The 17,904-nt window shown below is 42.7% G+C and overlaps 1 protein-coding gene across 1 annotated transcript in view; it reads left to right on the top strand.

Moving 5' to 3' along the window:
* Positions 1 to 17,502, top strand: part of COL4A6 (collagen type IV alpha 6 chain) — a 192,847-nt gene extending 175,345 nt beyond the window's left edge. Inside the window, exons 36-49 of the mRNA XM_070952120.1 lie at positions 1,016 to 1,079; positions 2,563 to 2,637; positions 3,335 to 3,442; positions 4,066 to 4,173; positions 4,914 to 4,985; positions 5,907 to 6,032; positions 8,209 to 8,325; positions 10,002 to 10,163; positions 10,395 to 10,493; positions 11,603 to 11,749; positions 12,436 to 12,552; positions 14,008 to 14,199; positions 15,147 to 15,433; positions 17,057 to 17,502. Of these exons, the coding sequence (XP_070808221.1) occupies positions 1,016 to 1,079; positions 2,563 to 2,637; positions 3,335 to 3,442; positions 4,066 to 4,173; positions 4,914 to 4,985; positions 5,907 to 6,032; positions 8,209 to 8,325; positions 10,002 to 10,163; positions 10,395 to 10,493; positions 11,603 to 11,749; positions 12,436 to 12,552; positions 14,008 to 14,199; positions 15,147 to 15,433; positions 17,057 to 17,311 (1,929 nt within the window). The 3' untranslated portion in view covers positions 17,312 to 17,502. The remainder of the gene's footprint in view (positions 1 to 1,015; positions 1,080 to 2,562; positions 2,638 to 3,334; positions 3,443 to 4,065; positions 4,174 to 4,913; positions 4,986 to 5,906; positions 6,033 to 8,208; positions 8,326 to 10,001; positions 10,164 to 10,394; positions 10,494 to 11,602; positions 11,750 to 12,435; positions 12,553 to 14,007; positions 14,200 to 15,146; positions 15,434 to 17,056) is intronic.
* The last annotated feature ends 402 nt before the right edge of the window (positions 17,503 to 17,904 follow it).

Genomic DNA, 17,904 nt, shown 5'->3' on the forward strand with positions numbered 1-17,904 from the left:
ATCTTTTTGATCAGGTGGAAGCAGATTAGACATGTAACTTCTAAAGGAGGTGGGGATCTGCTTTGGGATGATGGCAGAAGATCTGAGGACAGAGCCAGGAAAACAGCCTCTCTGCTTTTCCCTGGGTCTCCTGCACCACACAGTCAACAAATGGGAGAGGAACCTAGACAGAATTTCTTGTGGCTGTTGATCTTGCTATTGGATTGTGTAGCACTGTGTAGATTGCCAGAAGTGTCTCCAAGTAAGAAATCAAAAACCGGAGTGGGCAGTGACCCTGCAGTCTTTCTTTCCCAGTCTCTAAAATCCCTACCAACTGTATTTTCCCCTCCAAATGTTGTATATACTACAAGTAGTCCTCGACTTGCAACAGTTCATTTAGTGACTGTTCAAAATTACAAAGAAACTGACAAATGTGATTTATGACCATTTTTCACACATATGACTGTTGCAGCGTCTCCATGGTCATGTGATCAAAATTCAGATGCTTGTAACTGGCTCATGATGGTTTTAGTGTCTCAGAGTCATGTGATCCCGTTTTGCAACCTTCTGACAAGCAATGTCAATGGGGAGGCCAGATTCACTTAACAACCATGTCACTAACTTAACAACTGCAGTGATTCTCTTAACAGCTGTGGCAGGAAAGCTCATAAAATGGGGCAAAATTCACTTAACAAATGTTTCACTTAGCCACAGAAATTTTGGGCTCAATTCGTGGTCGTAAGTCGAGGACTACCTGTATTAAAAACGTTCTGTGGCACCTTGTGAGTTTTCTAAGCTTGTACATTTCAGTCAAACACCACAACACTGGAAAAAAAAATGACTTGACAGCCGTTTTTCACACTTATGACCATTGCAGCATCCCCCTTGGTTGCTGTAGTGGTTTCAGATTGCTGTTGGTCACAAGAATAGTCACTAGAAAGGAGCTTCCTCTCTGGATACTAAGAGGCCAATCACACTTCCATGAAAGCTGATTTCAGGGTTAATTATGATTATGACATGCCACTTCCTTCAATAGGGTGCTGAAGGAATTCCAGGCTTCCCTGGCTCCCCAGGAATTACCGGATTGCGTGGTCCAAAAGGTAAGTCATTCGTGTGGTTCAGTAGTGGGTTTCACTTACCTTCACTACCAGTTCGGAACTGTGAACTGTGCACACAGAACACTTCTGCACATGTGCAGAGCGTCCGTGATGACATCTGGGTGGGTGAGCGGAGCCTCTCATTCCCACCGCTACCAGTTCGTCCTGGTTCGGGCGAAACCGACCACTGGTGTGGTCTTGCTAACATCTTTTAAAAAACCAACAACAAAGGGGCCTTTGCAGACTGTTTGCTGAGAAAGGGAAAAGAATTAACTGATGGTTTATAGATAAGATGATTAGAAAGAGTAGATTAGGAGTATTAGAAAGAGTATTCAATTAGACAAATGGGAAAAACTATGGAAAATAAATTATAAAATGACAATGTCTGTATCCTATAAAGAAAATCTCTATAAAATGTTTTATAGCTGGCACTTGCCACCAGCCAGATTGGCAAGAATGTTCCCCGGCATGCCATCAACATGTTGGAAATGCAACCACCACAAAGGCAGCTATTACCATATGTGGTGGACCTGCCCAATGGCGAAACAATATTGGCAAAGGATCAAAATACAAATAGAGGAAATAACACACCAAAAGATAGAACTAAGACCAGAAAGCTTCTTATTAGGCATAGTGAATGGATACTATGAAAAAGAAACAACCTATTTAATTATACATATGATAACAGCAGCACGAATACTATACGCACAACACTGGAAGAGTAGTGATATACCAACACCAGATAAAGTAATCAATAAAATTATGGAATGTGCGGAATTAGATAGACTCACAAAGGAATTACAAAATAGGGAAGAACATGACTTTTACTTAGTATGGGAAAAGTGGTATAGTTGGTTGAAAGATAGGAAAGAGATGAAGCAATAGGAAGTAAATAAAATGACCAAATATAATATGATGGAAACAAAGAACAGACATAGGTCAACAAAGATCAATATTAGATAGACAAAAGGGAATGACCAAATAAGGAAGAGTCAAAATACAAAGAGAAATGTATATTATAGTTGCGACAAACTGGACATGTATTGAAATGGATGTTTATATGTTTGTATGTTTTGTACGTTTCATTGTTCTGTTTAGTTTATACTTATAAATAAAAATTGGAGAAGAAAAAAAAGAAAGAGTAGATTAGGGAAAAAAGAAACCTTTGATATAATCTTAGAGAGAGGAGTAAAATATAAATGTATTTATAACAACTGTTAAGTAAACCGGAAACCACTTCTTTTTTATTCTTTCTTTTTCCTTTTTTTTATACTTCCTTTTATATAGTTCATTTTCACTTCTGTATTATTTTTTTCTATTTCTCAAAATTCATATTGACTATGCTCTGTGTGGGGAAAAACCCTTTAAAAATGTGGAAGAGAAAACCCCCAAAAGGTTTTCCTAGAAAACTCTGGATGTGGGAGGGCGATGGTGAATTGTCAGAATTGCTAAGATCAAAAGCAAATGATTGTCTTTCCCTTTTCAGGTGACAGAGGAGAATCCCGAGGAATCCCAGGTGGCGTGGGAGCTAAGGGCCAGCGAGGGGACCGAGGGCTTCCAGGTAAATAAATCAATACCCTACAATGACTCAAGGAAGGGCAACTAGTAGGCTTACCTTAGATTACTTTTACATTAACTAAAAGTCTGCCTGTAGGAGAACAACAGGCAGAGCTGGGAGTGGAGTTAAGCACGTCATCAGCTTAGAATCATTAACATTGCCACAAACAGTTTATGAGAGCTTATGCACTGAGGGCAAATTCCTTGTGTGTCCAATCACACTTGGCCAATTAAGAACTCTATTCTATTCTTGAATTCCATTGAACCTTATCTGATACCAATTTACTGAATTTTAGTTGCCTAGGTTTTTGTGTCTCAAAAGACTTCAGCAATAAGTCTTTTGAATTGCAACTTAACTTATGGTCCTGATCCTATGTTCCTGACACCAACTTTCTTAAGGGATCAGTGTTAACTTCCTGAGGTTCCTTAGAAAAGGACCCCCACAGTATGGTTGGGTGATTGTAGACATGCCTTACGAATAGACATTTGTCAGTTCAGCCTTGCCATTTCTGGCTAAAAAGAGAGTAAATTCCCATTTATGATTTTAGAGGTTTTTTATCCCATAGAAATACCAAGTTCATTTATCTTAGAGATGTGAAAACCTGGGTAAAAATTAGACAAGGGTACAAATTTTCAAACTCAAAGAATTTCCTAGGTTGGGGAAGATGGCAATTTAATGGCTCATTTTATGGTTTTTGAAGGTATAACAGGTGTCCAAGGAATAAAAGGTGACCCAGGATATCCAGGAGGTCTTGGACTAAAAGGACAGAAGGGTTCACCAGGTAACCCTGGACAAGAAGGACCACGAGGTAACCAAAGCCATTTGTTTATCAGGTTTGGGGCCGAGACATGTCATTTGCAAGGTGCAGAGGGATTTTAATGCAGGGGGATTCGCAGTTTATTTGCATCCAGAAACTACTCCAGAATTCTCACAAAGACATCTGCAAAATTGAAGGATACATAAATTCTCAAGCAAGATTGTCCAAATCTCATCATTTCCTTTGTCTTGAAAATCTCTGAAGCTCGGTTGAAAATACACCACAGAAGAAGACGTGGCATATCATTTCTATGATGTTGCCACAAAACTTTGTACCCACATAATCACCAAGAGTTTATCTTGACTCAAGGGAGGCTTGATTTATCCAATCTGGCTGAAACTAAGGTGGATAAGATTTGGTCAGTGCCTAGATGGGAAAACTCTGGAAACCTTGTTACGTTGCTTTATGTTGTAACTCATAGAAGCTGTAAATTTAAATAAATGCTAACTACTTAATATTTTGATTCTGTGCTTTCATTCACTAATTCTAAATTTGTGTCCTTGGAACTCATTTCATTGAGTATCGTTGAGTAAGACTCCCAGCTTCTGAAGGTTTTAACATTGTGGAGATATATATTTTGCAATTTTAAATAATTCTTTGTTTCCCCCCTTTAGGCTTCCCTGGATCTGGCGCTTCAAGGGGCAACCCAGGTTTTCCAGGTAATCCTGGGCAACGTGGAGCTCCAGGATTTCCTGGATCTCCTGGCACTGCAGGACAAAAAGGTTTGTTTTGCATTTTGGGCTTGTTCTTGAAAACCTTACTTCTAGAGAGAAACTCAGATTGTGGGTTGGAATGCCAAATCAAATCTCGCAAAGATTTTTGGCATAACATTGGAGATGGATCAGTGGATCATCAAGCTGGAGACATATGGGGAATTTCCTTCTCCTTCACTTATTAACAGCAATTGGGAATTAGCAATGGGATCAGGGAGAAACCCACAATTGATGACTGCTAGGTGTCCTTGGTTCACCAATCCCAACAGGCCATTCCTACTTCAGAATTGATTAGCTGGATTTATACACGAAGAGGACATAGGGCAGAGTCTTTCATGACATTGCTTGGATGAGCAACAAAATGTCTCACATTAACAAAGTTTGGTCCAATCGCCATGATTCAACCTTTAGACACTTTGGCCTGGACGATTGAGTCTTCATTGACATATAGGACAGGGTCTTACTGTATAGGATTCTACTTCTCACATTCTTGTTTTGACATGTAGTTGGCCAGGATTTCTCAACTTCCTTGAAAAACCTGTGTGATCCTGACATTATCTAGTATTGTATTATGTCACTGAATTGATTTTTGCCTTCAACATTACTTTTGTAAGCTTCCTTGCAAGTCTCTTGGCCAAACATCTACTATGTTCCTATAGTAAATAAAAACAATAAATACACAGCAGCAGCTGCTGCATTTTCTTAGTGACCACCAAAATGGCATCAAACCTTCTAAAATGTATCTACAGGATTCCCAGGATTCCCAGGACTGACTGGCCTAAATGGTTTACCGGGCACCAAAGGTTCTCCCGGAAAACAAGGTAAATCAAAAGATCTTTAGAAACATCCACAGTAAGATCAAAATGTCAGGGTTCCAAATAATACACCCATAACAAACAGAACTTCAAGGCAGGATGATTCCTCAAAGAACAGTTTTATTTGGTATATCATATTGGCACAGGATGGTGAAAACCAACTCTAAATGTTCCTGCGGTTTTCACCTAATTAAAAGTAAAAGTTCATTCCCTTCACCAATCAAGGTACCGTCCGGTTGCCTGGTAACTTCACTCCTCCTCTCTCTGACTACCTGTGGGAATGTCCTTGGTTCCCAGGAGAAAGTATTTTGTTTTGGCTACAAAACCCCAGCTATCTCTATTCCCTCTATTTCCCCCTCTAGTCCTATCCCTCAGCTCCAGTGAAGCCTCAACACTGACGCCTCCAAATGGCCTCGGTCAGGTCAGCTTCAGGGTTGACATAAAATGCAGTAATATCATCCCCTAAATGGTTCCATTTTGTCCAACCTCTGGTGCAATTATGTGATTCCAATAGAAAAGAATTTATGTAGTTCAGGGTTGAATTGTGGAGTTCTTGGTGCTCTCTAACCCTGACTGTTGACTTATAGACATTTCATTACTCAGCTAGATAACCTCATCAATGCAAGTCATATTAATCAAGGTGAGTGACAAGTACAGATGATATTATCTATTAGGTAAAAAACAATTAAGTTTGGAGAGCATCAAGAATTCCACAAATATGTGAATTGAGACTTTTGGGTGGTGATGTTGTCAGCTATGTTTTGGCATTTGACTGCTCCCTGCAGAAGCATCTAAAATCTAAAATACAGAAACAGGAGAATGCTTTTCCAGCTTTCCCAGTTTGGTTCCCTGTGATTTATTTCAATCACCAAGGATTGCCAGCATCTGGGTCAAACTGGTGTTCATGTTTTTTTCTAATTTTATTAGGCCTGAGTGAAAATGGACTACCTGGATCGGCAGGAATTCCAGGTGTCAAAGGTCAACGAGGGGACCCTGGTTTCCAGGCTGGAGCTCCTGGCCTTCGTGGACTAAAAGGACCTGCAGGAGAAATGGGTAAATAATAGAAGTTGCAAGAAAGCGAATACTATAGTTGAATAGCATCAAGAGCTGTAACAGCATTCAAATTATCCTGAATGACGTCAAGAATTATTAAGATTGAGATGACCCTGATTCAGATCTTATCTCCATCTGAACTAGTCATGAAGATATCCAAAGGACTTCTTTATTCTCCACTGCAAAATAAGCCACATGAAACTTATAGGACTGTTGTAATGAATACTTTACTCAAGTATGATAAAGCCAAGTATTTATTTATTTATTTATTTATTTATTTATTTTATTTTATTCGGCTTATATGCCGCCCTATCTCACAATGGACTCAGGGCGGCTCACAACAATAAAACACAAGCCACAATATAAAATAAAGACCAAAATCTAAAAAAATTTAAAATTAACCCTTAAAACCAATTAAAACCCCATCATCAGTCCAGGTCAAGGGATTTGAAAAGCCAAGTTTTTAATTCCAAGTTTTTAATTTAATATTCAAATACTCAATATTTAATTCTAATAGATTATTTACTACAGTTGTTATACCCAAAAGGGAGACTAGGGCTCCCTTTTCCCTTCAACAATTAATTTTTTAAATGAAAAGATTTTAAATTTGCTGAGAATGAGGAAAATATCTTCTTTTGAGGGCTCAGATAAATTCACTCGCAGAATAAACCTTGTAAAAAAAGGCAAGCTTGATGCCTCGTGATAACATCCGTGTTGATGTTTTGGCAATTACAGATGTGATCTGCCATTGCTGCTTTCTGGGTTTTTTTTTCCTTCGTCTATAGCTCTGAACTTAACTTGGTACAGGTAGTCCTCAACCTATGACCACAATTGAGCCCAACATTTCTGTTGTTAAGTGAGACATTTATTAAGGAAGTTTTGCCCCATTTTCTGACCTTTCTTGCCAGAGTTCTTAAATCAATCACTGCAGTAGATAAATTAATAATCTGGTTGTTAAATGAACCTGACTTCCCCATTGACTTTGCTTGTGAGAAGGTCACAAAAGGAGATCACATGAGCTTAGAACACAGCAATGGTCATTACTCTGAACCAGTTGCCAAGCATCTGAATTTTGATCACATAATCATGCTGCAAAGGTCATAACTGAAAAACAGTCAGGAGTCCCATTTTTCATTGCCACTGTAACTTCATTGCCATTGTAACTTCATTGCCATTGTAACTTTGAACGGTCACTAAACAAATGGTTGTAAGTCAAGGACTACCTGTAGTCCCCCAGCCAAATCGCCATCACACTTAGACTTATATACTGCTTCACAGTGCTTTACAGGCCTCTCTAAGCGGTTTAGAGAGACCTCATATGGCCCCCAAAACTCTGGATCCTCATTTTACCGACCACGGAAGAATGGAAGGGTGAGTCAACCTTGAGCCAGTGAGAATCGAACTTCCGAACTGCTGGCAGCCGGCAGTCAGCAGAAGTAGCCTGCAGTACTGCATTCTCACCAGTGCGCCATCACAGCTCATCAAATACCAGTCTAGTCCAATTCTACTTACCCCTTGTTGAGACAGTAGACAATTGTTGGGATAATATATTTAGGTGAGTGTGACTGGTTGTTGATGGAGGAGGAAGGATTATAAATTGTAGTAAGGAGCATACAAAATCTTTCCTGAGTTCCATCTAGTCATGTTTTCTTCTGTGATATTCCATTGCATTCTCCTTTTCCCTGTGCCTGATTTTCCTCCCAAACCCTGAACATTTTTAGCTCCTCTGAGTATGCCATTTGTATTTGGTTGCCTTTTTTGAGGGAGAGAGGGAGGGAGGGAGGGAGGGAGGGAGGGAGGGAGGGAGGGAGAGAGAGAGAGAGAGAGAGAGAGAGAGAGAGAGAGAGAGAGAGAGAGAGGGAGATTGAGATTGTCCAGGGTATGCTGATACTTACCTTACCAGAATTCCTCTCCTTCTCCTCCTTTTCCTTCTTTCTTCTTCCTTCTCTTTTACCACTTCGGGTGTCGAAAGGTCTGGATCTTGCACTTTTGGTGGCCCCAGTAGGGGCCTTTGATGTTGTCACTCCATCTTCTGGATCTGCCTCGTGTTTTGGGCCTTTTCCTCTTAGCAGAATTAGCCGTTTCAAATTCGTCAATTAATGTGCATGATCTCCTCCAGGCTCTTTTTTTCCTACAGCAATATAGAGTCTGGGAAAGTTTGTTTATGTCATTGTAGGTCTTCCTGGAACCCAAGGTTTCACTGGTGTGCGAGGCCCCCCTGGCATCTCTGTGCCTTCAAGGGTTCCTGGGAAGCCTGGTGATGCGGGACGTCCTGGAGAAGATGGGCTGCCAGGTATGGAAGGAGCGAGCTTGGGGATGGGTTTTTACAGGAAGACCTCATTTACAAACATGCTGGCGTAGCCTCCCTTGTGCAAGTTTGACTTAACATGTGTGAACCTAAGCACTGTGGCTAATAAGTCATGATTTATGGTCTAGAGCAGGCGTGTCAAACTCAAGACCCGGGGGATGGATGCAGCCCATGGGGTCCTTAGATCTGGCCTGTGGGGCCACCCTAGAAACAGTAAAGGACCAGCCCATGGTGCCTCTGCCAACGAAAAAGGAGCTCGGGAGGGCCACATGCGCCCCTCCCAGGCTCCATTTTCAGCTGCGGCGGCCTCCTGCCACCCTCTGCCAGTGAAAACGGAGCTTGAGGGGGAGCGTGCTTGGGCCACCACAGATGACCCTGACACTAGTGACATCAAGCTGGCCATGCCCACCCCACCCCCAAAGTCAAACACAACCCTGATGTGGCCCTCAATGAAATCGAGTTTGACACCCCTGGTCTAGAGTAGTTGTAAATTCAGCCAATTGTCATTTATTTAATAACCATGATTGAATACACTCTGGTTAAAAAGACCCCCCATGAAACCCTACTTTAAAACATTAAAAAGAGGATAACTTTATTGACTTACGGAAAAAAGTTCACCAGGAAAAATTAAGCTGGATCATGAGATAATGACACTGATCACATACCATGTTACAAATCTAGCACCTGCATTCCCAGGACATATTAAACTTGGTTAGCTGGAACTTATCCTGATGAACAAACTCAAGCTCCAAGGTTAACTTTTTATTCAATTTATTGCTGAAACCTAGAATAACAGTTTAATTCAATGCCAAGCATATTGGGGAAACATAGCTAAGATGTGGTTCCAGGTCTTTTGAAGTCACTAATTTCTAAGCTTTGGTGGATTGTCAGGTGTTTGAGCCTATCAGGAATTTAATTCATGCTGTCTCCAAATACAAGAAAAGTTCTGTGTTGTGGTTATTGGTTTTATTATGGTTGGTCGACAGTCAGCCAGATGTTCAGATCCTATTTGGCATTTTTATCCACGTATCGCATCCATCCCAAGAACTTGAGATAGGCAGATGTGGAAATTGGATGGTATGATTGGCAGGATATAACCTGTTCCAAACAACGCTGTCCTTTGCAACTGACTGATGGCGGATTTTGCCAATGCCAATCATGTTCAAATGATGCTCCAGATGTTTTGTTATTTTTATTAGCCTTCTCTGAAGGGCCAAATGAAAATGGGGTAAGATACTTTCATTTGATGTTTTGTACATAAAATGGCCATGTTGGAAGATCTACTTTTTAATACAGGTAGTTCTTGTTTAGCAACGGTCTCATTTAGCCACTATTCGCAGGAATGAAAAAATAACTTTGTGATCAGTCCTCACATTTATGACCTTCTCAGGTCTATAAACCAAAGGAAAGCTGAAGCCAGATCATAAGCACAGTTACAGTTTCACTTAGCGACCAAGTGGCCGCTCCCAATTATGGTTGCTAAATGAGGACTACCTACAATCATTTTTAAAGGGGCTTGTCAACAACTTCCTAGGTAACACATGGACACAATTTCAGGATTTGGAACTGCTGGAATGAGTTAAGGGTTTCTTGTACAGCAGAACTCCCAGCAGACCAAGGACTGACTGGCAACAACATCTTCTTGGTTCTTCTTTGCCCAGGCTTACAAGGACCTTCTGGGCCACCAGGGCCACCGGGCCCAGCCTTCAATCAAGGTGATCGAGGTAACCCAGGCCCCACCGGTCCTTCGGGCTTCCCAGGCCTCAAAGGCAATGCAGGCATCCCTGGATTTAGTGGAGTCCCTGGTGCATCAGGTTTCAAAGGTGAGGAGATGTAGCGGAATGTAGTCTGGATTCCCAGGAGGGAGGGGCTGCATTCCAGATGAGCAAGAGATAATGAAGTTTAGTTAGTTTGTGTGGGAGAAAGAGGGTGAAGACGGCTTCAGTGTTTGCCAAAATGTTCTGAAAGAGGAGAAGCTGCCAAATTTGATGAATTTTCAGTCCTGCCTAATTTAGAAGCCAACCTCTGGATCTTTCTCTTTTCTTTCTCCTCAGGATTCAGAGGGGATCCAGGTTTCATGGGAATGCCTGGGAAAGATGGACCACTGGGTGATCCAGGTTTCCCTGGGCCAAAAGGCAAAGCAGGCCTTCCAGGTAAGTCTTGGACAATGCACGTAACTCCAGATCAAACCATACAGGTTTGCAATATAGCAATTATTTGAAGTTATGACTAACCTTCCCAGTTCCAAAGTTCCGGTGGCCTCACTCCCTGCAGTCACATGATCACATTTTAGGCTCTTGACAACTAGCATCCAATGGTCACATGACCACATTTTAGAGTGTCTTTGTCAAAACCCATCATTTACTTCTGATTTTCAGCAAAACCAGCCAAAGCAAACAATTGGTTTGCTTTACAATCTCCACGTTCACTTAACAACTACTGCAAAAATAAAGTCGTAAAGTTGAGTTGACCACTTGGGTGACCTGCTTTACAACATTCATGATTTACAATTCTAATGGGCAGACTCTATTATGGTTATAAGTTGAGAACTACTGTACGAGCATCAGACAGATGATTGGCTATGTACCGTTTATGAGAGGTTATGAGGAAGCAGGCAAGGAATGGAAGAAAAAGCAGGCATAAGTGATTCAGGTCCATATCTCATAAATTGAAACTCAACTTGGGCAATGTTGAGCACACAAGATGTCTTACTGAAATCTCTATTCTGTAGTTCTTGCTTCCCTAATTTTACTGGGCTTGACATCATCCTAGAATCTAGGATGAACCCCAAATTCAAGTTTGTTTTGAAGTTATGGTAGAGATGTTTACCAAGGTTCAGAATTTATGGAACTTTGCTTGCTATATCAGTTCAGGAGAACTTGATGGTCCAAAAGTGGTCACTGTTTCCCTGGGTGCTACATTTGGGGTTCCAGACAAACAGACGTGCCATTTTATAGGACATTCCTCTTCTTTCTCAGGCATCCTTGGTCTATTTTGGAGTCTTTTTTTTACCATGGTCTTTTTTGAAAAGTTGAAGATGTGGTGGATTCTCTAGGTTGATACATCTTTCACTGCGGATTGAAGACAGGAAGAACAATTGGGGAGGGAGGAATGTTCTACACTTTAGCAATTCATTGCATGATTGTTGCGCATTGTCCACCCTAATAATGACAGAAAAATATGACCTTGGATTTTCTAACCACATTGGTGGGATACCCCATGAATGTCATTTTACAAGTCATCCTTCCTCCGTGTTATACAGGTTTTCCTGGGCTGCAAGGAGCTCCAGGCCTAACCCAACCACCAAAAGAAGTCAGAGTTCCTCCTGGATTACCTGGATTGCCTGGAAATAATGGCAACCCTGGTTTAAATGGAGACCCTGGCTTCCAGGGGCAAACTGGACCACAAGGTAAAATAAGTTACATTGTCCATAGAAATGGGGGTATGCAAAGCTGGAACTCTGGAGAAGGTGGTCTCTAAAGAATCCTTGGAGGATCCATCTTCCTGTGGTTATCTACAAAGACCTTCAGGCTTAAAACAGAATGCTTTGAATACTGGCTTCTAAGAGAAACCCTACTGAGAGCTTGTTTTTTTATTCTTTGTAAAAGCAGAATAACAGACTAATAGAGTTGGAAGAGACCCTGGAGGTCTTCTAGTCCAGCTCCCTGCTCAAGCAGGGGAACCTATACCATTTCATACAAGTGGTTGTCCACTCTCTTCTTAAAATCCTCCAGTGATGAAGGACCCACAACTTCCAGAGGCGGACCGATTCACTGATTAATTGTTCTAACTGTCAGGAAATTTCTCTTTAGTTCTAGGTTGGTTCTCTCCTTGATTAGTTTCCATCCATTGTTTCTTGTCCTGCCTTCAGATATTTTGGGGAATATGTTGATCCCCTCTTCTTTGTGGCAGCCCATCAAATATTGTAACACTGCTGTCATGTCATCTCTAGTCCTTCTCTTCATTAGACTAGACATATCTGATTCCAAGCCAAGATAAACTGGTCTTCTTCTTAAGGGTATCAGTCTCTTGTGACTTCTGAATTGAAATGGTTATCATAAATGAATGGGACAAAAAATTTATGTTCATGACCAGGTCCAAAAGGAAAAGCAGGCATACCTGGCCTGGTGGGATTTAATGGTTTACCAGGTCCTTCTGGTGTGGTAGGAGACCCGGGTTCTCCAGGAACTCCAGGACTACCAGGATTTGAAGGTAAATTTACATATATTAGCATCTTTTGACTTGAAGTGCTATAAAAACTGTTAAGATAACAACTGATATGATTTATGGAACGCTGCTGATGTGTAAATGCCAGAGAGGTTAATCTTCATAGAAGATTACTTTTCATCATCATCTTCATTAGATCCCATGTAGAGCACATTGGCCAGCAAGTATTTTCCAGAGGTTTCAATCTTTGGCATCATCCCAAGAGAGAGTAATGATCTTAAGATCTTCCTTAAGTGTTTGGTGCCAAGTTTTCCAAGGCATCAGTTGTTCCTAAATGGGACTTATGGAAGAAGGTTAAAGGCTGTCCAAAGAGGATGTGTCAAAGTGAGGCATTCACAAAGACCTTTTACTTTAGGTGAGAGCAGGAGTGAAATGCTCCCGGTTCGGACCGGATCGCCTGATCCGGTAGCAAAGGGTGGTTCGGAGAACCAGTAGCAAAAATCCCTGCCCCTCTCCCATTGCCCAAGATGAGCCGCGCAATCATCAGAGGCTTTTTTTTTAATTTTTAAAAGCATTTTTTCTACAACCTCTTTGGCTGAAAAAATGCTTTTAAAAGTTTTTTTAAAAAGCCTCTGATGATCGCACAACTCAGCTGGGATCATCAGAGGCTTTTAAAAGCATTTTTTCTACAACCTCTTTGGCTGAAGAGGTTATAGAAAAAATGTTTTTAAAAGGAAAAAAAGCCTCTGCCGGTCAGGCAAGTCAGCTGGGATCGTCAGAGGCTTTAAAAGCATTTTTTTACAACCTCTTCAGCCAAAGATGTTGTAGAAAAAATTATTTTAGAAGTTAAAAAAAAAAAAAAAGTTGGCCACGCCCACTCAGTCATATTACCCCAACCCCCCACCAAGCCACGCCCACAGAACCGGTAGTAACAAATTTTACATTTCCCCACTGGGTGAGAGCCAATAACAGAATAACAGAGTTGGAATGGACCTTGGAGGTCTTCTAGTCCAACCCCCTGCTCAAGCAGGGAACCCTATACCATTTCAGACAATTTGTAATGTGGTGTAGTAATTATAGGCTAGAACCGGGGAAACTAAGTTCTGGTCTTTCCATTAGACCCAAAATCATCTGGTGACCCTCCCAATCGGCCTGAGGAAAGAGGCAATAGCAAACTCTTTCCAAAAATGTTGCCAAGTAAACTGCAAGGACCTGTCCAGGCAGTTGCCAGGAGTCAACACTGACTTGAAGACACACACACACACACGCACACACGCACACAAAAGGTGCCTTAGGTAGTCTGTTTGTATACAGCAGGAGACAATGCAGTTCTACAGGGAGTAAAGGAAATGATGGTTTGACAACCCAAACTCCAATTTGACTTGCGTCCCTTCAGCTGAGACTGAACTGCTTGGGGCAGGTTGGGAATGAACCTTCTCCAGATCTTGCTGGGCAGATACCAGTCACAGGCTGCATGGAAGCTCCTCTCTCTTTTCGCAGGGCGTGCTGGGAATCCAGGTCTGGCTGGGCTGCCCGGGATGCCAGGTCGTAGCGTTGGGGTTGGCTATACCTTGGTGAAACATAGCCAGTCGGACCAGATCCCACCCTGTCCGGTGGGCATGAACAAACTCTGGGAAGGTTACAGTTTGCTATATGTGGAGGGCCAGGAGAAGTCCCACAATCAAGATCTGGGTAAGCAATGTGTCCAGCCTGAAAAAAAGGGAAAACAACAGGAAAATGAGAGGGCAGGAAAGAATCCCTCCATTTATGAAAGAGAAGATGATTTTGCAATTGGGAAGGGGAAGGGGAAGGAGGGGAAGTGGGGAGGGGAATGGAAGGGCAAGGTAGAGGAAAGGGAAGGGAAGAGAAAAGGAAAGGAGAGAGGGAAGGGAAGGAAGTCCAATAAATATGTTAATTATAATCCAGAATTTGTTTGTCTATATGACAGTACAGTCTAACTAAAGAATTAAGCATTATGCAATCATGAAAGACTTATGACCAGTCATTTAGCGACGGTTCTAAGTTACAACAGATTTACAACCCATCCTTAAAGTTACGAGGGCTGCTTCCCCAAATCCCAGTCCCAATTGTGATCATAGGTCAAGGAGCTGAGATTTTTCAGGCAGCTGGCTTCTGAACACAACACGCTTCAGGTAGTCCTTGAGTTACAACCATTTGTTTAATGATTGTTCAGAGTTGCAACACATTGAAAAAAGTGACAGATGACTAATTTTCACACTTAACAACCATTGCAGCCTCCCCAGGGTCATGTGATCAAAATTCGTGCACTTGGCAACTGGCATGTAATTATGAGAGATCCACTGTCCTGGGGGGTCATGTGATCACCATTTGTAACCTTCCCAGCCAGTTTCCAACCAGCAAAACCAATGGGGGAAGCCAGATTCATTTAACAACTACATCATTCACTTAACTGCTATAGTGATTCGTTTAATAACTGTGATTAAAAAGGTCATAAAGTGGGGCAAAACTCACATAACAACTCCCTTCCTGAGCAACACAAATTTGGGGCTCCGCTGTGATCATAACTTGAGGACTACCTGTATTCTTGCAGTCACAGCTGCAGAAATGAGAGTCCTTGCTAATGCTCCATTCCATGCTTTGTTCCTCCATTCTCAAAGGTTTTGCTGGCTCCTGCCTGCCTCGCTTCAGCACCATGCCTTTTATTTATTGCAACATCGACGAAGTGTGCTACTACGCCAGCCGCAATGATAAATCCTATTGGCTTTCCACCACCGCTCCGATACCCATGATGCCCGTCAGCAGCTACCAAATCGCCCAATACATCAGTCGCTGCTCGGTGTGCGAAGCTCCATCCCAAGCTGTGGCTGTCCACAGCCAGGACATCACCATCCCACAATGTCCCGAAGGCTGGCGGAGTCTCTGGATTGGCTACTCCTTCCTCATGGTAAGAAATCCCAGAAGAGATGGCCACGTGTGGGAACGCACATCCTTTCGGTGCATATACACAGAGCGCCTATCCATGCTCATGCCATGGCCTGTCTAGCTGGGTGGTCTTCAGGCCACCAGTGGCTCTTTCCAGTTGCCATTTAATGGCCACGTGAGCCCTTTCCTCATTCTATCACCAAAAATGGATTGCATTTTAGTGTCTATGGAGGTTCTCAATCATCCGTGTCATGAAGGTCCCAAAGGTGCTTTTCAAAAGGCAACTGGATTTTCTTGGGGTTTTTTTTCCTGGAAAACATTTTGCTTTTCATCCAAGAAGCTTCTTCAGAACGGAAGGGGAAGGGGAAGGAAAGGAGGGGAGGGGAGGGGAGGGGAGGAGGAGGGGAATGGAAGGGCAGGGGAAAGAAAAGAAAGGGAAAGAGAAAGGGAAAGGAAAGGAAAGGAAAGGAAAGGAAAGGAAAGGAAAGGAAAGGAAAGGAAAGGAAAGGAAAGGAAAGGAAAGGAAAGGAAAGGAAAGGAAAGGACAAGCTTCTTGGATGAGAAGCAAAACGTTTTCAAAGAAAAAAACCAAGAAAGACCAGTTACCTTTGGGATTGCACTTTAACACCTTTAATTTTTGGGCGAGTTCATTGTGTTCTGTATTTAAAAAGGAGGCTTTGGTGCTTGTTTATTTTTCAAACTTTCCTAGCCTGCCTAGCAACATCCAGTGAGGTTTTTAATAGCAGGGGAAACAAATAGCAATTTTCATATGAACTTAGAATCATGGGACTGGAAAGGACCTCAGAGGTCTTCTACTCCAACCTCCTGCTCAAGGCAAGAGACCTTATACCCATGATGGCGAATCTATGGCACACGTGCCACAGGTGGCACGCAGAGCCCTTTCTGTGGGCACGCAGCCATCGCCCCAGCCCAGCTCCACTGCACATGTGCGCCCCTCCCATCAGCCAGGTGGTCTTCGGGTCTCTGCTGCGCATGCACGGGGGCCTTCCCCGATCTCCGCAGGTTCCACCTTCCGTAGGTGCCTCTCCGTGGCAGGAATGCAGGAGAAAGCTAGGACTCAATGGGGGGAGAAACTGCAAAGATCGGAGGAGGCACAGAAGGCAGGAAGGCAGGAGAAAGCTAGGATGCGATGGGGGTAGAAACTGTGGAGATTGCGAGTCCCCCCACCCCATGCCCCATTTTGGGCCTGAAAAGCCTCCTGCACCAATCTGGAAGCCAAAACGGGGGCCTGGGGCATATGCATGGGGGGGGGCATGCGCAGGGAATGTGCAGGGTGCATGCGCGGGGGGCGCTCACATTGCATTTTGGGGATTGTGGCACATGTGTGTGCATTCATGCGTGTGCACGCGTGCTTTGGGCACTCAGTACCAAAAAGGTTAACCATCACCGACTTATACCATCCTGGTCAAATGTTGGCCCTGTCTATTTTTGAAAACTCCAGTGATTTGAATTTGGCTGTGACTCTCGAAGCCAGTTGCCTGCAGTCAATTGGGCCACCCATCCTGATGGAAACTAGCCATTTGTAGGGCACTGTTGACTCAAGATGTTTGCATTTGACCTTCCGTAGCACAATTGATACGATTCTTCGCACCAACATCATTCTCTCGCTGGTGCTTTCTTTCAGCACACGGCTGCCGAAGGCGGTGGCCAGTCCCTGGTCTCTCCCGGATCCTGCCTGGAGGACTTCCGTGCCACACCTTTCATTGAGTGCAACGGTGCCCGAGGAACATGCCATTACTTTTCCAACAAGTACAGCTTTTGGCTGACCACGGTGGAGGCAACCCATCAGTTTGCTGACTCTCCCATCTCCGAAACGCTGAAAGCGGGCCAGCTCCGGACACGGGTGGGACGGTGCCAAGTCTGCATGAAAAATTTGTAGCAAAGGCCTGGATGTGAGACCTTATTCCTCCAAGACCAAGAAATTAGCATTTGTGTCCCAGCTGGGTAATTGACATCTTCCCAAATATCCCCAGAGCCCTCGTCTCCATCAAAATATGGTGCTATCTTTCCCACTTGTTTTTATCTTCCTGGCTACCTCAAAGTCCTTTTCTCCTTCCCAACTACCACATTCTCTTGGCTTTGATAAACTAAACTGATTTTCACAAGATACACAAATCTTGAGCAAAGATTTCTTCTCAAGATTATGATCGTAAGGTCTCCCCGTGTTAAGGATTTAAGACATGTCAGGAATTTCACAAATGTTTTTGCCTGCATGCACACACTCTTCTAACCATGTTCCTCATTCATATTCATCTTAAGTTAGCTGCTTATTTAACATAGTTAGCTGTCTAAAAGTGTATCTGTTCTATGATCAGTGATATGATCAGATTTGAAGGTTCGGGTTTGTGAAATCATTAACTACATTGATCAAAGCCTGCCTGGCGATCTATTAAACAGTGAAGTGACAATAAAATCAAACAAAACTTGTTAGGAGAGGAAAATATTGGGATTTTTCATCCGTAACACGAGCAG

Source organism: Pituophis catenifer, unplaced genomic scaffold, assembly GCF_029215685.1.
Source record: "Pituophis catenifer annectens isolate HBS135680 unplaced genomic scaffold, rPitCat1.0.hap2 SCAF_11, whole genome shotgun sequence".
In the NCBI taxonomy this organism is placed as follows: domain Eukaryota; kingdom Metazoa; phylum Chordata; class Lepidosauria; order Squamata; family Colubridae; genus Pituophis; species Pituophis catenifer.